The 20,475-nt window shown below is 40.4% G+C and overlaps 2 protein-coding genes across 2 annotated transcripts in view; one reads left to right on the top strand and one right to left on the bottom strand.

Annotated features, from left to right (window-relative positions):
• Positions 1–20,475, top strand: part of LOC131989472 (zinc finger protein 665-like) — a 146,537-nt gene that overhangs the window by 11,026 nt on the left and 115,036 nt on the right. The window contains exon 5 of the mRNA XM_059354705.1: positions 8,609–9,161. Within this exon, the coding sequence (XP_059210688.1) occupies positions 8,609–9,161 (553 nt within the window). The remainder of the gene's footprint in view (positions 1–8,608; positions 9,162–20,475) is intronic.
• LOC131989501 (zinc finger protein 239-like) lies at positions 665–4,619 on the bottom strand. Its single transcript, XM_059354742.1, has 3 exons — positions 4,558–4,619; positions 3,810–3,883; positions 665–1,981 (listed from the first exon to the last, which is right to left on the bottom strand). The coding sequence occupies exons 2-3, from the start codon at positions 3,825–3,827 to the stop codon at positions 1,130–1,132; spliced, it is 870 nt and encodes a 289-aa protein (XP_059210725.1). The 5' UTR covers positions 3,828–3,883; positions 4,558–4,619; the 3' UTR covers positions 665–1,129.

Here is a 20,475-nt window from a genome sequence, read left to right as displayed (position 1 = left end):
TTAAGTTTTTTTTAATCAAAGATAATATATGGAATAATCAGCAATCATGTACAGAGTCACATCACACTGTTCAGCTGGATAGGGACAGAGTTCTATCAGCCAAATAGGATCAAGAAGATCTGACCAAGTTACAAGAATTCATTGAGTTGATGGTCCCATGGCACGCAGATGTTATTTGCAGAGAGACGCACTTTGTCCCTCCAAGCTGGAGACGTGTGATGATCCATGTTTGGTTAGTCAGTGCAGATGTGAACATCTGTATCGATCCAGACATATAAACATGTTTTCCAGCAGTAATGCAAACACTGCTGACGTGGAGCACTTAACTAAAGTTACAGAGTTTATCATATCAATCCATCCCCAACAATATATATGGCAAGAATAAAAATACAGGAAACCAAATACAAGTCAACACATTGAAATACAATAAAAATTCTAAATAATAGAAACTTAACAGAGAATAAAAATCCAGATTAAAAATGTCTTTTTTCAGGTGTTTAATCCTGGATTCATGTAAGAATCTTCAATACATATTTATTTAAACATTTTTTTCATGTTAAAGCTTAACTGGTAAAATAACTAAAGCTTTCAGTTAAATGTAGTGGATTATAAGTATAGAGTGAATTAAAATGGAAATATTGTACTTAAGTAAAACTAACGTATTATTTTGCTTAAGTACAGTACTTGAGTAAATGTAATAAGTTACATTCCAACACCGATTACAGGCTGTGCAGGTTTTAATGATATTTATTATCTTACTGGTGTCAGATAATTAATAATAATGACCATGTTGATGCTGAGAATGACAGTTCTCTCTCTGTTTATTCATCTCCTCTTCCTCCTCACTGGATCAAACCACTGCAGTCAGACTCAGTTACTGTTTTCAGTCTTTAGTTTCAGAGGGAAGCTCAGAATGTAACAACACAGCACATGGAGAGGAGGCATGAAGAAATAGCTAGCTTGGCTCTAAAAACGGTAAATGAGACATCCTTTGAAATAACTGGTGAGCTTTAAAGGTTCTACTATGAGAAGACATTTACCCACATTGGTCAAACTAATACGGTTTGTCTACAGTATGACTGCGTTGATGTCGTCGCAGGCTCTTTGCACTAGTGAAAGCATGGCCATATTAGTCACAGCTGTACGGTTTCTCTCCAGTGTGAACACGTTGGTGAAGAACAAGGTTACTTCTTTGCGAAAATGTTTTTTCACACTGGTCACAACTGTACGGTTTCTCCCCGGTGTGAACCCGTTGGTGAACATTCAGGCTGTGTCTTTCTGAAAAAGTACTGCCACACTGGTCACAGCTGTATGGTTTCTCTCCAGTGTGAACGCGTCGGTGATTAACAAGGTTACTTCCATTCGAAAACGTTTTTTCACACTGGTCACAGCTGTACGGTTTCTCTCCAGTGTGAACCCGTTGGTGAACATTAAGGTGGTACCTTTGTGAAAAAGTACTGCCACACTGGTCGCAGCTGTACGGTTTCTCTCCGCTGTGAACACGTTGATGTCGTCTCAGGCCATTTGCCGTGTTGAAATCGCTTCCACACTGGTCACAGCTGTAGGGTTTCTCTCCAGTGTGAATGTGTTGATGTTGTCTCAGGCTTTGTGTTGTGGTGAAAGCGTTCCCACACTGGTCGCAGCTGTACGGTTTCTCTCCAGTGTGAATGCGTCGGTGAGCAACAAGGTGACCTCTTTGCGAAAAAGTTTTTTCACACTGGTCACAGCTGTAGGGTTTCTCTCCAGTGTGAATGTGTTGATGTTTTCTCAGGCTTTGTGTCGTGGTGAAAGCGTTCCCACACTGGTCACAGCTGTACGGTTTCTCTCCGTTGTGAACACGTTGATGTCGTCTCAGGCTCTGTGTCGTGGTGAAAGCGTTCCCACATTGGTCACAGCTGTACGGTTTCTCTCCAGTGTGAACCCATTGGTGAACACAGAGCTCACAGCGGTGATGTTTGAGTCGCTCGCGTTCTCCTGGTTTCTATAGCAACAGACAAAATGAAAAAGAGAGAGTGTGAGTGAGATGCGATGGTCAAGCAAGCTATCTAAAACCATCAGTAATATTTAGATCACGTCTGTACAACATAACCCTCAATGTTCAAGTCAATGTTACTAAGTAATATTTTCCTTTCAGCGTATATTTTGACAAGCAGTACCTTTATTCTGGACAGTATCTGTGATTCTTTTGGATTGTTGCAATAAAAATAAACATACATTTATACAAAGCAAGTGTGGAAGGAAATTTAAATTACTCAAATCATTCTATGTGTTTCGCAAATACCAAAAAAAGTAAATAACACATTTTCTATATTTTCCTAGTCTCATCGTTATCTCTTCTTCTGGCCTGAGCTTGGGAACACAAGGTCCCCGACAGACTCAGGTCAATATTTTGTTTTCCCCTATCAAGACTTGAAAGCACAGCCAGTTGTGAGTGTAACCAGGGGCGACAGTAAGGGAGGGGGGACGTTCTGGTGAAGAAATAAAGTAGCTACTGGAAGCAACAGAACAATATCAAAATTAATCATCTTTTTGTCAAAAAATGTTCTGGGAACCGGGTTCATGTGATCTGGTGGGAACTGGATCCCACTAGGTAACTAGATGAGTGAAACATCACAAGGCTCAGCCTGTCCTAACTAGGGCCTTGAAAGATTGTGGGAGTAGGGGAGGAACGTCCAAATAGTGAAGGCCAAGTTTGGAAGAAACACAGATTGTTTTGAGATAATAAACATGTCTGGATGGGGGGTGGAGAGTCAGTCTGTGGTTTACATGTGCATTTCTTGTGCTGTTTCATTAATTCTGCAGAATCGTCGGTATTAATCTGCCTGCTGAATAAAACTTTTCCTGTCCATCAATGCAGATTTGATTCATTTATTCCCATATTGTTTGACATAGTAATATGCTTTTTATGAGTTAAAGTAAGCCAATGAGATCAAAGGCACCCACATTATTAGATATAGTTACTTTATGGGTTTTTATTTTGAAGACCTGGGTCATCCTGTCCTGGCTCACTCATGCTGGCTGGTTGCTATGGTGATGAGTGGAGAGGGGAGGGGCACAGACTATCAGCTGATATCTAACAGCTGAGAGAGTCATTTAATGGAAACCACACCTCTCAAACTGCTCTTGTTTTCTCAAAAACCTAAGTCAAACAAACAAACAACAAAATATTAGTCTCATCAGAGAGATAAATCTCCCCTGAACGCGTTGATGTACGTTTAATGTCTGTAGCAAAAAAAATGTGAGCAACATTGCAGGTTAGAAAACTGTGTTTTTCTTCTAGAAATGTCTGTTCCCAGTTCTCATTAGTCTCTATGGGACAGTTGGATGGACATTATAAAGTATATAGTATAAAATACCTTAATAATACTCTACATAATAATAATAATTAAATAGTATTCATATATCTTGTTGAACAACAAGTACAATATTTATATTGTATTTCTTTTTTAATCCCTTTAATAATATTATAATACTTATACAACTCATATTAAATGTCATAACAATAAAAACAAATTAAAAAATGTACACAATATTCTATATTTAGAAATCTGAATTAAATATTCTTATTATATTTGAATAATATTTCATTCAAAACAAACGTCAAACTTTAATTAAAAACTATTCATATCATAATTTAATCAGTTTTTCGAATATTTAAAATAATTGAAAAACTGATCTTATAAAATATTAATACTAACAATAAAACACTAATACTACGGGGTCTAAAGAGGAGATTATATCTAAAGTAAAGAGAACAGAATTAAAAAAAACACACAAACACAAACTCAAGTTCATTAGAGTGATCTGACCTTTCTTGGAGGACTCATTCTTCTTCTTCTTCTTCTTTCAGACGTACGTCCTGGAGTCAGAAGTGTCTCTTGAGCTGTGAAGTCAACAAACAGAGACACACGATGAGGATATAAATAAATATATAAACATATATATCCTGAATAAACATGAACATCTTGAGCCATCCTTGGGCTTTTACCTGTTTTATTACAACTGTTCTAGATCAAAAGTTCCCTCCAGTGTCGACTGTTTCTCCATGTGTCTTCTTTTTGATAGCAGCCTAATGTGTCAACAGTTTGAGAGTCTCTGTGTAAATAGTTGCTCCTCTCTCTTGGCGGTGTGTGTGTGTGTGTGTGTGTGTGTGTGTGGTGAGACAAAGATGGATTTTTGCTTTTCCAAATAAGATGAAGACAGAAACAACACAACATTCATGTGAATACTTTGTGTTTTAGAGTCTAATGAGTGTGTGCTTCATTCTGACATGTTGATGTGCTCTAACCACCACACACACACACACACACACACACACACACACACACACACAGCACCACTGCAGAAATGTCTTATCTGACCTTTATGTATCAAGCGTAATCTCATTGCAGCTCACATTAAAAGCACTTCAGTAAGCACTGAACTCTACAACACACAGCGTGATCTAAAGTCCAGAAGAAGAACTTCCCGTGTCAACAAGAAGAAGGAGAAAGGTTAACAGCTGCAGGAGAAGAACAACATAAAGAAAACAGAGCAGAAAATAAAGTGTGAACTCACCAGATGTTTGCTCAGAAACAGGATCCAGCAGCGGTTTACTCTCCTCTTCTGCTCCTTTTCTTCTCTCTCTTTGTCTCTGTGTCTGTTCTCTGCACCATCACAAGAAAGGCGTCAACCCACTTTAGGCCACGCCCACTTCTGTGACTGTGCTGTGATTGGCCAGAACATCACTGTTGGCTTTATGTCACTTTTTTTCTCTTGTCAGTCCCCCTGCTGTGGCTGTCTTTAATCTACACTCATTTAGTTCATATATGGTTTAAAACACTTTTTAAAAATGAAATTATATGAATGCTTCTGTTCCTGTTAACCCTCTAAACCCAAATAAGCAGTTTCAGGGTCTTTTTGTGCTCTTTTTACATTTTCCTCACTATGTCCTTGTATTTCACTGCAATATATAAAATATATGTAAATATATAAGTTCTGCAGCTCTATGGAATCAGCACCTAATTATTAATATAAAAATGTTCATTAATCATACATTTTAAAAACATGTTCATGTTAAATGTCACCCTGAAAAATAACAAACGCTGTCAGTTATATGTAGTGGATTATAAGTATAAATTGTCATAAAATGGAAATGTTCATTCTGGTCTAAAATGTTATATATCTTATCTTACTGGTGTCAGATAATTAATAATAATGATCATGTTGATGCTGAGAATGACAATAACAACAGGTCAGCAAATAATGAATCATGAATTAGCAGTTTGAAACGAAGAGTCAAAGCTTCTCTTTGTGTGCAAAGATTTAATGAGAATATAAAAAACAAGATTATTAAAGCAACAACTCTGACAGGATGCAGGTTCAACAGCAACAATCACCTTTACTGGAAAAAAACAGAATTAAATCAAATCATGCTTCCAGCAATATTTTGATTTCGTCAGAATTTAACAAGTATAAAGGTTTGTTCAGTCTAAGTTTGAACTCTGGGGTGTTTTAGTGTCTCTGTTTATTCATCTCCTCTTCCTCCTCACTGGATCAAACCACCTCAGTCAGACTCAGTTACTGCTGTCAGTCTTTAGTTTCAGAGAGAAGCTCAGAATATAACAACACAGCACATGAAGAGGAGGTGTTAGAAAAATTGCATGAGGAAATCTCGAAAATTGATAATCTGTCACCAACAGAAAAAACCTCACCATTTTTCTGCGCAGTTCGTTGATGGGGAAATGAAGAGCTGGAGACGTCCAAGTTCTCAGTTTAACATAGTTTTATTACAATACGTCAAAAAATGTGCACTTTACAGAGAATCTCCGGGTTCAAAAACTCATGTCCCTGAATACAAACAGACGTGTTTCAGTTCGTGAAGTCTGAACCACGACTCTCTCCCTGAACCCATTAAAATACTAACATTTGTTTACAAAACATGCTGGTCGATTTCTTCCAGGAAGTTCCGCCTTCTTGATCGCTGATTCGCCAGTTTTAATTAACACAACGCCACCTGGATGCTTGCTGCCGCGGACAAGGCCATCCTGACCTGGCCTCTTCTCCAGAACATTCAACAAAAAACCTCCTGCCTTGTTTTGTGTAACAAAGATATTATGTCTACAGAGTCAAAGAATTTTCACTGTCTCACATAGATTCTAAAAGTCCAAAAAATATGAAACAGACAATGAAATATATGTTATAACATTAACACACAGACATAATCATTGTATCAAAATCATATTGTCTGACTTAATATAAATGCATAGAGATATTTATTACACGCAAGTTTTGACCTTTGATAGTGACCTGCGTCACTCACAGAGACAGAGAACAGAGACAGACAACAGAGAAGCAGAAATCAAGCATAAAATCATTTACCAATATAGAAAATAATCAATTATTTTAACAATATACAGGTAAGTAAAGATAAGTTCAGTTTAAAACGATAATGAGAAAAAAATGTAGAAAAACTAGGACATCACAGCCAAAAGAACATATAATAGAAATTGTTTGCTCTGATTGGATGAACAGCGTTTCATGGCTCAGCCAATAGGAGTCAGCGGGGGGCGGGGCATGTAGTCCCAGTGGAGACCAGGAGCAGGAGCAGAACAGAGCAGAATGAAGGAGGAGAAGCAGCACATGGAGGTCCCCAGTAGACCAGCAGGCTCCAGTCTTCATCTTGAAGTGAGTCCAACTGATTTAATACTTTTTATTTTCTTTCAGCTCCAAAGTAGCAGATTGCATTCAGAGGAGGTTTTTAAAAAGTCAAGCAGCTGTGTGTCTTTGTTCCAGAGTGGAGGGAGTCATGATAAGGTTTCTTTGACTGGTCCGGGTCAGTGGGAGTAGATTGGGGGGGAGGGGGGTCAGGTCAGGCTGAAAGAGGCTAAGGAGACCCCACACCTCCCCCACCAGCTTCTGCCTCCATCTCCCCCTTCCATCCTCTGTGAGATAAATTCCTTTTTCCCACATGTTGAATAGTGCTTGTTATAAAAGATTCTCCATTGTCACCCCTCCCCCCACTGACCCCTGCCTCTTTCACCCCCACACCTCCCCCACCAGTTGTCAAAGATACCACCATAAACAATGTGCCCCCCTCCCCACACCAGCCCAGAAAAGCAGCCAGCCCAGACAGAGCCAGTCCAGGAATGTGTGAGGCCTGTGCTGTCCAAATGCAGAATACTGAATTTAGCTACTGAATTTCTTCAGTATTTGTCTATGTATGTATAATAATATTGATAATAATAATAATAACTTTATTTAAACTGCATCTTTCAACGTAGGGTTTATAAAGAGCTCTGGCAGACAAAGCAAAGAAAGAGCAGAAGGCAAATAACAACAAAAGGCAAAACAGAGAACAAGAACCAGACAGCATCAGGATAAAATTAATGCAATTATTCAAAGACAGAAAATTATAAAAAAGAGTTGATTAAAAAAGAAAACAACATCACATAAAAGCACGTGTTTGAAACGTGATTTGATGGAGGAAAGAATACAGACCTTTCTTGGGGGGTTTGTTTTTCTTCATTAAGGCTCATTTTGAATTCTGCTGCTCTTTGTTGTTGTTTTGAACATTAATGATGGTAACTGGTAGTTTTAAGCATTGTTAGAATAATCTGTTATTCTGTCTCTTATTCTGTCACTGTTGTCTGTCTCTGTGTGACAAATGTCACTATCTATGAATGCATAATTCACTATGTGTGTGTGTGTGTGTGTGTGTGTCCTCTCTGTGCATGCAATATGCTTTGATACAAGGATCATGTGCTAATATTGTTTTTAAACTGTGATTAAACTAAATACATTTAGTGCATCTGCTTAAACTTCCTCTGTCCTACTTAGAGTAAGATTCCATAATCACAAAAATATATGTTTTTTGTTTTATATTTTACATGGATATTGCAAATTCTGTGTCACCAATAATATCTCTGCAAGTCATAGCTAGGCAGGAGGTTGTGTGAAAGTTTTGTTAATAGGTCAGGTCACGGACATGATGTTCTGAAGCAGAAAGATAACTGTCTTCTCTGCTTGGTGACATGACGTGTCCACGTAAGCAATAAACTGACAAATCAGCGGATCGAGGAGGTGACTTCTGGAGAGTTCTACCTACATTTTTTAGGATATAAAAAAGGTTAAAGGGAAAGTAGCTTGGTCCAGACCTCATGAACTGACCAGCCTAATGTGATGTCAGGGACGTGTAGATTGAACCCAGAGACTCTGTAACTGCACATTTCTTGACGTATTGTAATAAAATGAAGTAAAACTGAGGACTCGGGTGTCTCCTGCTCATCCTTCCCCATCAAACGATCGGGGCAGAGAAATAGGTGAGGATTTCGTGTTGGAGTCAGATAATTTAATTTTAAAAGTTTCCTCAATGCATTTCTCAACAGCACAATTACCTCATCAAAAGTTGTGTTTCATCTCCAGAAGTGAGAAAGAGAAAAATGATGGCCAATACTTATGGGTTATGTTGTACAGACGTGCTCTAAGTATTATTTTTGGTTTTGGATTGCTTACTCCACCATGGCATCTCACCACCGTGTCTCTCTTTCTGTCTGTCTGTTGAAACAGGAAGAAACAGAGGAACTCAGACGTCGCCACTGTTTTCTCTGTGACAAAACCTACAAAACAGCTGCATATTTAAAGGTACATTTCCGCATCCATACTGGAGAGAGACCTTACAGCTGTGACCAATGTGGCAAAACTTTCAATGAGATGCAGAACCTGAGAATGCATCAACGCATCCATACTGGAGAGAAACCTTACAGCTGTGACCAATGTGGCAACACTTTCAGTAAAATAAATAGCCTGAGAATGCACCAACGCATCCATACTGGAGAGAAACCTTACAGCTGTGACCAATGCAACAAGTCCTTTGCTCAAAAGAGTGCCTGGAGGACCCACACAAATGGTCATACTGGAGAGAAACCATACAGCTGTGACAAATGTAACAAGTCCTTTGCTGCACAGAGTTCCTTGAGCGTCCACAAGCATGTTCATACTGGAGAGAAACCATACAGCTGTGACCAATGTAACAAGTCCTTTGCTCAACAGAGTAATCTTGAAGTCCACCGACGCATTCACACTGGAGAGAAGCCGTACCCCTGTGACCAATGTGGGAAAACCTTTACTCAGAGTTCTCACCTTAAAACTCACCAACGGGTTCACACTGGAGAGAAACCCTAGTGGTGTGACTAAGGCAGGGAAACTTTCTCTGTGTGCTAGTTTTTTTTTAGAAAAATAAAAAGTTGTTAGAGCATTATTAGTAGCCTTTTTCTTTTTAATATCCACATCATAAGATTGTTTTAAGCCTTCAATAAAAATAGATTGCTCATTGTGCTGTCTGATTAAAGTTCGCCGCCTCATCACTGCAGTTGAACATTTGACATACTTTCATCACAGCACAATAACAACATTCTGATGTTTAGCAGATATATGGATTACCATTTTACCATCTTACTTTAGCATGTTAATATGTGCTAATTAGGGTTAAACACAGAATACAGCTGTGAGGAAAAGGAAGGTGAAAAATATGTAAGTAGAGAGAATATTTTTTACGCAGTGTTACGTCCTTGGGGTACGTTGTGTGTGTTTTGCTCTGTTTGTGCCTCAGGACCGCAGCATACGTCAATGGCTCCGTCAGAGGGAATCCCCGCTGGGTAACGCCTCCGCCAAATGCCGGCAGCAGGTCGCAGTGTTCCCCTGGCTCCGCCCTCTTCCGCTCTATTGGTCTGGCGTCCAATCACCTGCCGCACCTGCCTCCAGCTCAGCCTTAAGAGCAGTTTGCGCGGCTGTGGACGCCCCTTCTTTGTCTTTGTATGGCCTTGTGTTAAGTGTCTCTCGTTGTAAAAGGCATTTGAGAGCCAGTGTGTGTATAGAAATCGAGGCACTCGAATTGTTACTGTTTATTGGGCATTAGGTTTAGTTTTTCTTTTCCACATTTCTTCGCACCACACTTAGATTATTCCATTTGTTAGGCTCACTAGTTTATGGGTGGTTGCACTTATGTACTTTTGTTCGTGTAGAAATCAGCGTAGATAGCCAGAGTTCTTTTGTTTATTGTGTTTTTGAATAGTTTGTTTGTTTTATGAGTTGGCGCCACCCACCGCCCTTTGTTCATTGCCTCACTTAGTATCACTTTATTAGCCTGAAGAAGGTTCTCCTTTTGTTACTTTTTGTTAATTTTGCTGTTAATCAATAAATATCTGTATTTGCCTGAGTACACCGGCGTCGTGTTACATTCTCTTTACCCTAGACTCATACTGGTGTAACACGCAGCAACACAAAATACTACATATGAATATTGAACACTACTGACATTGAAACAACTCTGGAGTATGTCATTACAGGTGACTCGATCAGAGTTGGAAGAAAATGACCACTAGGTGTCTTCACTGTCTCACATTTGAGGAGGACTCAGAATAAATCCACATGTGGATGTAAGAGCTCCGTGGGGCTAAAACATGCATTATGCATACTTTCTAAATTTCAGAATTCTTTTTTTTTTTTTTTTTTCTTCATTTTATGAAGCCTTCTCATTGCCCTGCTGAGCTGTGAACAATAGAATAATCAGTGTTGGGGAGCAGTCAACTGTAATCAAACTACTAGTTTTTTTGTTTTATTTTTAATATTTGGACATCCCATGATGTGGTGTTTTTCTGACATTTCTGTACAAACTACACTCTAATATGTATCAAAAGACTATCATAAAGTAATTTAAGCATTTCTAGGCATAGACATATCACTTTTTTATCCAATTTTTGGACATCCAATAAAATTGTGTTTTTTTTTGACAAATGACATGATATGATATGATATGATATTATAAGCATTTTTAGGCATTTTAAAATTTGACAATTTTTGACAAAAAATGACATGTATGACTTTTTTTTTGGGTCCAATTTTTCGAGATCCCATAATATGGTGTTTTTCTGTAATTTTTGGACAAACTATGTTCTAATTTGTATCAACAGACTATAATAAAGTTATTTTAAGCATTTTTAGGCATTTAAAAAAAACACAATTTTTGACAAAAAACTACGTACTATTAAAATTATTTTTTTTGTTTTGTTGGACATACAAGAATTTTGTTTGTATTTTATATAATTTTGGACGTTTAGGCTCTTACTATGACCAACGAAGTATTGGGGTGTGTCAGCTCAGTGTGATAGCAGACTGACTAGAAGACAGAAGGTTGTTGGTTCAAACCTCATGACAGAAAGTTAGTTTTTAAAGTCTAACACTACAATGAAGAAGTCAAATAGGACCAAAAGCAGCAGCTGGGTGTCAGAGGAGATCACTCAGGGAGACAGAAGGTTGTAGGTTTGATCCTTATGAGCTGCAGTGAGTTTTGAGGCTGAACATGGACAGTAAGAAGTCAAACAGCCCCACTGGTGTGTTCTGACAGATCAATGCAGGAGCTTATAGATCTGAATTTTTCCATGTGGATGAATGAAGTATCAATCAATCAATCAATCCAAAAGTATGTAAAATTACTTTTTAATGAGACAGTATACTATGAATTTTACAAGACTCAAAATTCATAAGATTCAAACCTCACTGAGCTATAACTGTCCTATTTTACAGTAGTTTTGGACGTATTATACATTTAGTACGACCAACAAGCTATTTTAAATCTCTTTTATGCATTTTTTGGAAAAACAACAGAATGACCACATTTTTTACTTTTTCAACTTATGATAAATGATTATTTTTGTTTTTCTGTTAATCTGGAAAACCAACCCACTGCATGTACCAACAGACTATAATAAGACCATTTTTGAGAGTATCAGGACATTTAAAATTTGTATGAATTTTCACAAAAAAATGAGACATGCTATAGTATGACTTTTTTTGTAAAATTTTGTAGATCCCAAAATATGGTGGGTTTTTTTTGTGATTTATGAAAAAGCCACCCTGTTACATGTATCAACAGACTATAACACAGTCATTTTAAGCATTTTTCGTCATTATGAAATATGACCATTTTTGACAAAAAACAACATGCGATAGTAAAGCCCCCCCCCCACCCCCCACCCCCCCATTTTTTTCAACATTCCATGAAATGTGTTTTTCTGTCATTTCTGGCGCTATTTTACTCTAATATGTATCAACAGACAATAATTGGGCAATTTTAAGCATTTTAAAATTGTACAATTTTTGACAAAAGTAGTATTTTTATTCATTTTGAACATCCCATAAATTGTGTTTTTCTGTCACTTCTGGCCATATTATGCTCTAATACATACATTTTGCCATTTTTGACAAAAATCGACATGCTAAAATGTAGTGGATTATAAGTATAAAGTGAGATATAAAGAACAAAGTAAGTAAAACTCATATTGTAAAGAAGTACAGACTCCATGCTTCAGTAAACTACCTCTATGTATCAACAAGGATTCTTCACTGAGTCGTGGAGTATAAATCTTTCACTCTGTCTTATGATCGTGATGATGCAGAACAGACACATGGAGATATTCTTACTGTCAGAAGTGAATCACTCCAGCATGAAATGATCCTCTGATAACTTCTTCCTCAGTGTTTTATTGTTTTAAGGATTCTGAACTCGGACCAGAGGACGTGCAAACTTCAACACAAGGCAATGTAAGAATATATTTTCTATTTTAATTATATGAATCCTGCTGTAAAGATTTAGTATGTGGTGATATTTAACAGATAATAATGTGTTTTATTCTGTCAGTAAAGAGACATTTCAACACTTGAATCAATCTGACAGCTTTTCTTTATGTTTTAACAACAACATGAGGAAGTTTTTGATGCTCATGTTCTGTTGCATGGAGCCTGTTATCATGGAGCCACAATGTGTTTTTAAAGGAACTCAGAGTGATATTTATTATATTCATGTTAGTGGTGGAAGAAGTAATCAGATTACTTTACTGCAGTAAATATGCAGAAAGATTGTTTTATATATTCCAAATATTGTTGTTTTATTATTATTACTGGTGTATTTATGGAAGAAGAATGTTTGTGTTGTCCAGGTATTTTTATTTTTATTTTTATATATTAATATCCAGTTAATGTGGTTAAATGTATATAAAAATGAAAAATGACTTTATATTGATCATGTTTTTCATGTTAAATTTTGACCTCAAAGTAACTAAAGCTGTCAGCTAAATGTAGTGGAGTAAAAGTGTAAAGTTACATGAAATGGTTCATAGTGTGACAGCAGCCTGCAGGTTCCTCAGGGTTCCTCCTGCTGAAACATGTTTCCTGACACCACACTTTGCTTTCACTAGACGGCTCCAGAGGTTAAACTCCACATGATAAACTGGAGCCATCACTCCTGAGACACCAAACACACCAAGTCAGGGAACAGATCCTCCTCCAACAGGAAGTGGACCACAACCAGAGAGTGGAGGAAGGATGCTCCTCTACTGTGGACTGACAGCAGCAGCTCTGTTCACTCTTTGTTAAAGTTACTTTCTGTGTAAAAAACAAGATGTCTGCTTCAGAGGTGGATTTGATAAAAGTTACAGTCCACCAGGTGAAGTAGAGGAAACATTTTAATCAACAACTTGAACAAATTAAATGTTCTACCACGGACAGAATAGTTGTCTGGCAGATCATCAAACTGTAAGTCAGAACACATCAGCAGATATCAATAACAACAACTTTGATGCTTCCAGACCAGACGAGAGAAATCATGACAAAATCGCCAAAAATCCGTAATTTATCATAGAAAGAAATTGTACATTATTGTTGAAGTTTTACCTTCCGGTAGAAAAACATACCAAAACAAAGCTTAAACACGGTGATATTTCCTCAAAATCACTTTATTCTAGATTCAGAATCAGTTTTCAAATACAAAAAAAAAAAAAAAAAACAATAAGTTAGAGCTGATCAATAGAGATATTGTCATTGTAAAGGAGGAGGAGATTCCTCGCAATGTGTGGAAACTTGGACAAGTACTAAATGTTTGTGAAGATGAAGATGGACTAGTGAGAAAGGTGACTTTACAGACAGGAAATCGAAGGCTCAATAAGGATGGTCAACGAGTTAATGCCACATCCATTCTTGAACGTCCTATTCATAAAGTAGTTGTACTTGTAGAGAACAAGTAAAATGAGTTCAGTGGAAATAACACCTACCTGATCAGAGAGTTCAAAGTATCAGATTTAATCTGAGAGTTACAGATACCCACTAATTGGTTCTGGAAATTACTAGATTTATATTTATATATATTTATATGTGCTTGTTTTTGTTTTATACATATTCATGGTCATTCAGGTTCCTAAGGTTATTAAAAGGTGATTAAAATACAATAAATGAGATGGTTTATTAATATGTCTTATAAAATGTTTGGTTAAATGTATTTCCTTTTGAGGGACTTTTATTGTGAAATATAAGGGTCTGATTTGTTGGCATTGTGGGAAATGTGAGGTGGAAATGTGAGGCCGGGTCAGTTTTGTTATGGTTCAGTTGCATTATGGGTCAGAGCAGTAGAGCAACAATTCTACATGTGGTCCAAGTGGCGCACACTGTAACTTTCTGTTTATATGTTTACAATGATAATTAACAGTGAGGGGGAGTTGCATGTGTTTTCAAACTTGTATGTCTTTATTTATTGTAGTTTTCACGGTGTCTATAAAAGAGGTGTTGGTTACTAATCACCTACATGTAAACCCTTGTCAATTGAAATGATGAATTTGGCTGTACACCTCCACAGTTTGTCCTGTTAGAACAGATGTATGATGCTGGTAATCTGGCTGGTCCAATAACACTCTCACACTCTTTGATCACTCTTTCTGATCCATTTATTTAGAATGAGATATGATGCATTTACAGATATTGTTGTTGTGTGTGTGTGTGTGTGGTAACTGAAAAGAGAAAATAAATGTGTAAACAAATATAAAAGTTAAACATGTGAAACAGTAATGAATAAACAATATGATATAAATGAGTTTGAAATGACATATGATGACAGAACTGAACTACAATGAATGATTATAAAGAGGAGCATGAAATGAATAAGGGACCGTCAATATTTTACGTATTTGAACTGAAAAGCGGCACTGCATAGGCCTATTATACACACACTGAACACAAGTAATTTCGCGTCGGTCCCTAACTGAGGCCTGAGCGCTTGCGGTACAATCTAACGAGGAGGAAAAGTCCGACATAAAGTATGAATATATTGACTATGAACATGAAAATAAACTGAACAATATACACATGACATATGAATAAGAGTATAAATTAAAATAGGGCTACAAACACACAGAAACAAACTGCAGAAACACTGCACTCACCTCTAAAGGACGCACACAGATATGAAAGGAAATAAAGAAAATATAATCCAAGTATGAAATGAGGTGGAATCCAGATGATGAGCTATGAACTGTAATGAAAGTGTAGCTCTAACGGTAGTGTCCCCTGGAACGACAGCAACTCAACTGAGGAGAGCCGGCTTCTGTGTCTCTGATTAACATACCTAATTGATGAAATTCTATTGGTCTAGGGGCCGCATGCACAGCTCATGGTGCGAGTGTGTGACCTTCTGAACAGCCGCCCCCAATTTTGTGGAGCAAAATTGAATCAGTTGAAGGTCAAACAGGAGTGTCTTGTGGGAGTGCTGGGAGTCTGATGAGCCGGGCAACTGGTCTTGTGTAGGACTTGTCTTTTACCTGGATCTTGGCAATTCGCACTCTACCATCAACACCAGGAATGACAGCCGTAACCTTCCCAACTGGCCACATAGCACGTGGGAGCTGCTGGTCGACAATAAGGACGATTGTGCCAACAGTTAGATCATCCCTTTCCTGTTGCCATTTAGAACGGGTCTGTAGAGAAGGTAGATAGTTCCTGATAAAGTGGATCCAGAATTGTTCAGCCAAAGCTTGGCACTGTTTCCATCTGCGACGGCTGAGGAGCTCTGTGTCTGAGTAGATGACTTGTGGTGTAGATGGGTCAGGCCGCCCCATCAGCAACATGTTGGGAGTAATCGGATCTGGGTCTGCAATATCAGAAGAAGTGTAACCCAGGGGCTTGGAGTTGACAATGCTCTCAACCTCAATGAGTATTGTTCTCAGGACTTCCTCTGTGACAGTCTGAGATCCGAGCGTGGTGTGTAGGGCAGACTTGATGGTGCGGATCTCACGCTCCCAGGAACCTCCAAAGTGTGGAGCATAAGGAGGATTGAATCGGAAATGAATCTGTTGACCTGCAAGTTGTGACTGTAGAGATGGGGTGAGTGAGTTGAATGCCTCCTTTAGTTCTGAGCTGCCACCCTTGAAGTTAGTTCCCTGGTCTGAGAGTAGCTCATATGGTTTTCCTCGTCTTGCGATGAAGCATCGGAGTCCCATCAGGAATGAGTCAGTGTCCATACTGGCTAGAAGATCAAGGTGCACGGCATGGGTTGTCAGGCATTTGAACACTATGCCCCATCGTTTCTCTGTTCGCCGTCCAATCTTGATGAGATATGGTCCGAAACAGTCCACCCCTGATGAATAGAATGCTGGGCGATGAAGCCGTAAGCTGGAGGGTGGAAGGTCGGCCATTTTAGGGATGATTGGGTTGCTACGCCATTTCCTGCATTCTGGACAGCTGTATTGATGTTTGCGAACAGCCTCTCTGCCACGAAGAATCCAGAAACGTCTGCGTAGCTCAGCAAAGACTCTCTCAGGTCCTGGATGGGCAAGTCGTCCATCAAAGTCCTTAATCATCAGCTTGGTGATGTGATGATGTGGATCAAGCACGACTGGATGTAGAGTGTCTTGGCAGAGGGAATCACATCTGCGGAGCCGTCCTCCCACGCGGATCAACAAGGATTCTTGGTCATACTCTGGAGCCAAGGTGAGTAGTCTGCTGCTGGTTGGCACAGATTTCTGAGATGCCAGGAGGTCAAATTCATCTGGAAAGCAGTCTCTCTGTACTCTCCTGAATAGAGCTATTTCAGCTTGCTTGTAATCCTCTGCTGTTGGATCTGAGGTCCTAGCCACCCCATGACGTGCCCGAACTGAAGCCTCAAGCAGCTCACTGAAGTTGTCGAAGGTGCTGATATCAGGCAGACAGGGATCAGATACCACAGAGATGTTTCCACAGAAGCTGACCTTGCGAAGTTCAGCTGGATCATCAGATGAGGAGATGTCTGGAGTTACAGGCCAAGATGCTTCATCTTGATGCAGGAATGCAGGTCCGTGGCTCCATCGGTTGTGGCCAATGAACTGTGATAGATGCAATCCCCGAGTTATGTCATCAGCAGGGTTGTCTCTTGAGTTGACATATCGCCAGGCACTGCCCTCAGTCATCTCCTGAATGTCTGCCACTCTGGTACCAACGAATACTTTATAGCGGCAAGACTGTGACTGCAGCCAGGTGAGGACTGTGGTGGAGTCAGTCCAATAGGTGATGATCATGGTAGGAAGGGTGAGTTCCTTCTTCAGAACAGCAGCAAGCTGGGCACCAGTGTGAGCAGCACAGAGTTCTAGCCTCGGGATCGATTGCTGACGAACTGGAGCCACTCTGGATCTTGCAGCTACGAACGCTACTTGGATTGAACCTGCATGATCCACCGTCCGGAGGTAGGCTACAGCCCCATATGCTTTCTCTGATGCATCCGAAAAGATGTGAATACTCTGAGTGCAGGTTGAGAAGTCAGTCTCTGGGCTCACATAACATCTTGGAAGTGAGATGGCAGGGAGTTGATGAAGTTCATCCTCCCATGCATGCCACAGCTGTAGTAGCTCAGTTGGCAGTTGTGGGTCATCCCAATCTCTTTCCTTACTCCAGAGACTCTGCACCAGCATTTTGGCTCGGGTGGTATACGGGATGAGCAGTCCAAGGGGGTCATACTGCCTGGCCAAGACTCGATAGATGCTATGCATCGTGGGCTCACGGTTCTCAGTGTGGCGTAGCTGGTAGGTGATGGTGTCAGATGTACAATGCCATAGTAGTCCTAAAGCCCGCTCTGGTGTATCAGTCCCATCTGGAGATAGCCAGAGTTCGCTGCTATCTGATTTGACTTCAGGCGGCAGGTGACTGATGACTTCTGGGACATTAGTAGCCCACTGGCGTAGCTCGAACCCGCCTGTGAGGAGAAGTTGCGGCAGTTGCTTGACAATTTGTTCTGCTTCTGATATGGAAGTGAAGCTCTGCAGGAGGTTGTCAACATAGAAGCAGTTCTCAACTGAATGACGAGTGCCTTCACCTGGGCTACTGTGATCCAAGACATGCTTCTGGAGGGCGAATGTGGCACAGCAGGGGCTGCATGTCGTGCCAAATGGCAGCACCTGCCATTCATAAACATCAGGTGATGTGCTGTGAGCTTTATCTCGCCAGAGAAATCGAAGGAATGGTTTGTCCTCAGGCACGAGGCGGACCTGGTGAAACATCCCTTTTATATCACTACTCACTGCAATGGGATATTCTCTGAAGCGGAGCAGCACGCCAAGCAGCGTGGACCCTAGGGTCGGTCCTGGAAGAAGATGTTCATTCAAGCTGGCGCCCTGATGTGTGAATGAACAATTGAACACGATGCGATCCTTCCCGTTATGACGAACCATATGATGAGGTATGTACCAGGAGTTGATACTGGCTTGCAATTCAGCTGAGGTGAGTTTCTTAATGTAACCAGCATCCAACAACTTCTTTATCTCCTTGTTGTAGGTATCAGCTTTAACAGGATCTTTTGAGAGGCGTTTCTCAGTCCCACGCAGAAGACCCAGCACCGACTCCTTTGGTGCGTTGAGAGGGGGAACATCCTCTTTCCATAACAGGGGGGTAGCATATCTTTCAACGCCATCTACTTCCACTCTGATGGTTTTCTCTTCAAGCATGCTGACTGCTGCTGTGTCTTGTTTTGACCGTGTGATGTGCTTCTCATTCTGATACGGCAGAACATCCATCTGCCACAGTCTGGTCACATGACTGAGGAGTTCGGCGGATGGAGTCAAGGTGTTAATAAGCAAGCACTGTGGGGTGGAGGACTGGTGCTTAAGGACTTTGGCAGGACCTTGAAGAGTCCAACCAAGTAGTGTCTTGAGTGCAGCTGGTCCACCTGGAGGTCCTAAGTGCACAGGCTCGACTGGACTGAGGAGATGAGGATAGTCAGAGCCAATGAGCAGCAGCGGTTGTGCTTGATTGAATGAGTGGAGGGGCAGACCTCTGAGATGACGGTACACCTTCTGCAGAGTGTCGACAGGATGAGAATGTTTGGAAAGGCCAAGATCAAAGGAGGTGAATGCTCCGCGTATTCTGAACCGGTTTTGAGGGTGAATTGCGGATGACACGGAGAAGGAGACTGACCTTCCTGGAACTGTACTGATGTCTTGACGAATCGTTCTGAGGGCAAGGTCCTCGCTTGGACCCTGAAGGCCCAGCTCCTGAGCTGCACTGTGGAGAAGAATGGTGCGCTCTGATCCATCATCAAGAATGGCATATGTTTCGATCCTCCTTTTGCCATTGTAGAGGAGCACTTTAACCATCTTCAGCAGCACACAGCTGGTCCTCAATGAGGGATTTAGGTAGTATGTCACTGGTTGCATCGGTCCTGGGGCTGACCTCTCTGGTCTGACAGGTACTGATGAATTAACATCATGTAGTACTTCCAAATGAACTTGGTTGCATTGCTGGCATTTAGCTTTGAGATAGCACTGTGCTGCTTGATGCTCTCTTCCACATCTCCAGCACCGTTTATTAGCCTTGATCCAAGCTACTTTCTGCTCTTTTGTGAATTTCTTGAATTCTGAGCACTGATTGAAGTAATGCTGGATATTATCACAGAAGGGACAATACTTCTTGGGCTTTTCTGGATGATTGATCTGGGACCTTGATTGTGAAGAGGGTTCTGATTCTTTGGCTGGTGGGTCGCATCCAAGCAGCACTGTGGTGGAATGAGCTGCAGACTTCTGTTTGACTTTGAGACCTCTCTGGTGGTCACGATGCAAATCTTTGGATGTTCGAGAGGGATGTGACGGTACATCATCATCTTGAATGCGAACCTCATATTCCAACCATTCAGAAAAATCAAGCAAAGTCGGGATGGGGGTGCGAATTGGATTGATGAAGCGCTTGAATTGTGCTCTGAGGTCATGTGGTAGCTTGGACAGAAGGCGTGAGATATGTGATCCACACTCCAGCTCGGTTCTCCCTTCTTTCCCCAGTTGATCTAGCATTCCTACTAGTGCTCTCACTTTTAGTGCAAACAGCCGGAATCCTCTTCCATCACCACTCTTGACTGCAGGCTCAGCCAGGACCTCAGTGATACGCTGTAAGGCTAATTTGTGAGGCTGGCCATACAGCTCTGTCAGTGAAGCCATAGTGCTGCTGTAGGGACACCGACTATTGCTGTAGGAGTCAGCAATGAGGAGTGCGTCTTCCAGCTTTAGATGGTCGACAAGGATCTGGTATTTAAAACGCTCAGTAGCATCATCAGGTAGGATGTTGTCAAGCGCTATCTTCAAGCGAGCAAACTGACGGGGGTCGTCATCCGTGAAGTGTGGGATGTGAGGCTTTGGGCCGCGATAGGTCATCTCCTGATGA

This window comes from Centropristis striata, chromosome 17 (genome assembly GCF_030273125.1).
Source record: "Centropristis striata isolate RG_2023a ecotype Rhode Island chromosome 17, C.striata_1.0, whole genome shotgun sequence".
In the NCBI taxonomy this organism is placed as follows: Eukaryota; Metazoa; Chordata; class Actinopteri; order Perciformes; family Serranidae; genus Centropristis; species Centropristis striata.
This window is presented reverse-complemented; position numbering and strand designations above follow the sequence as displayed.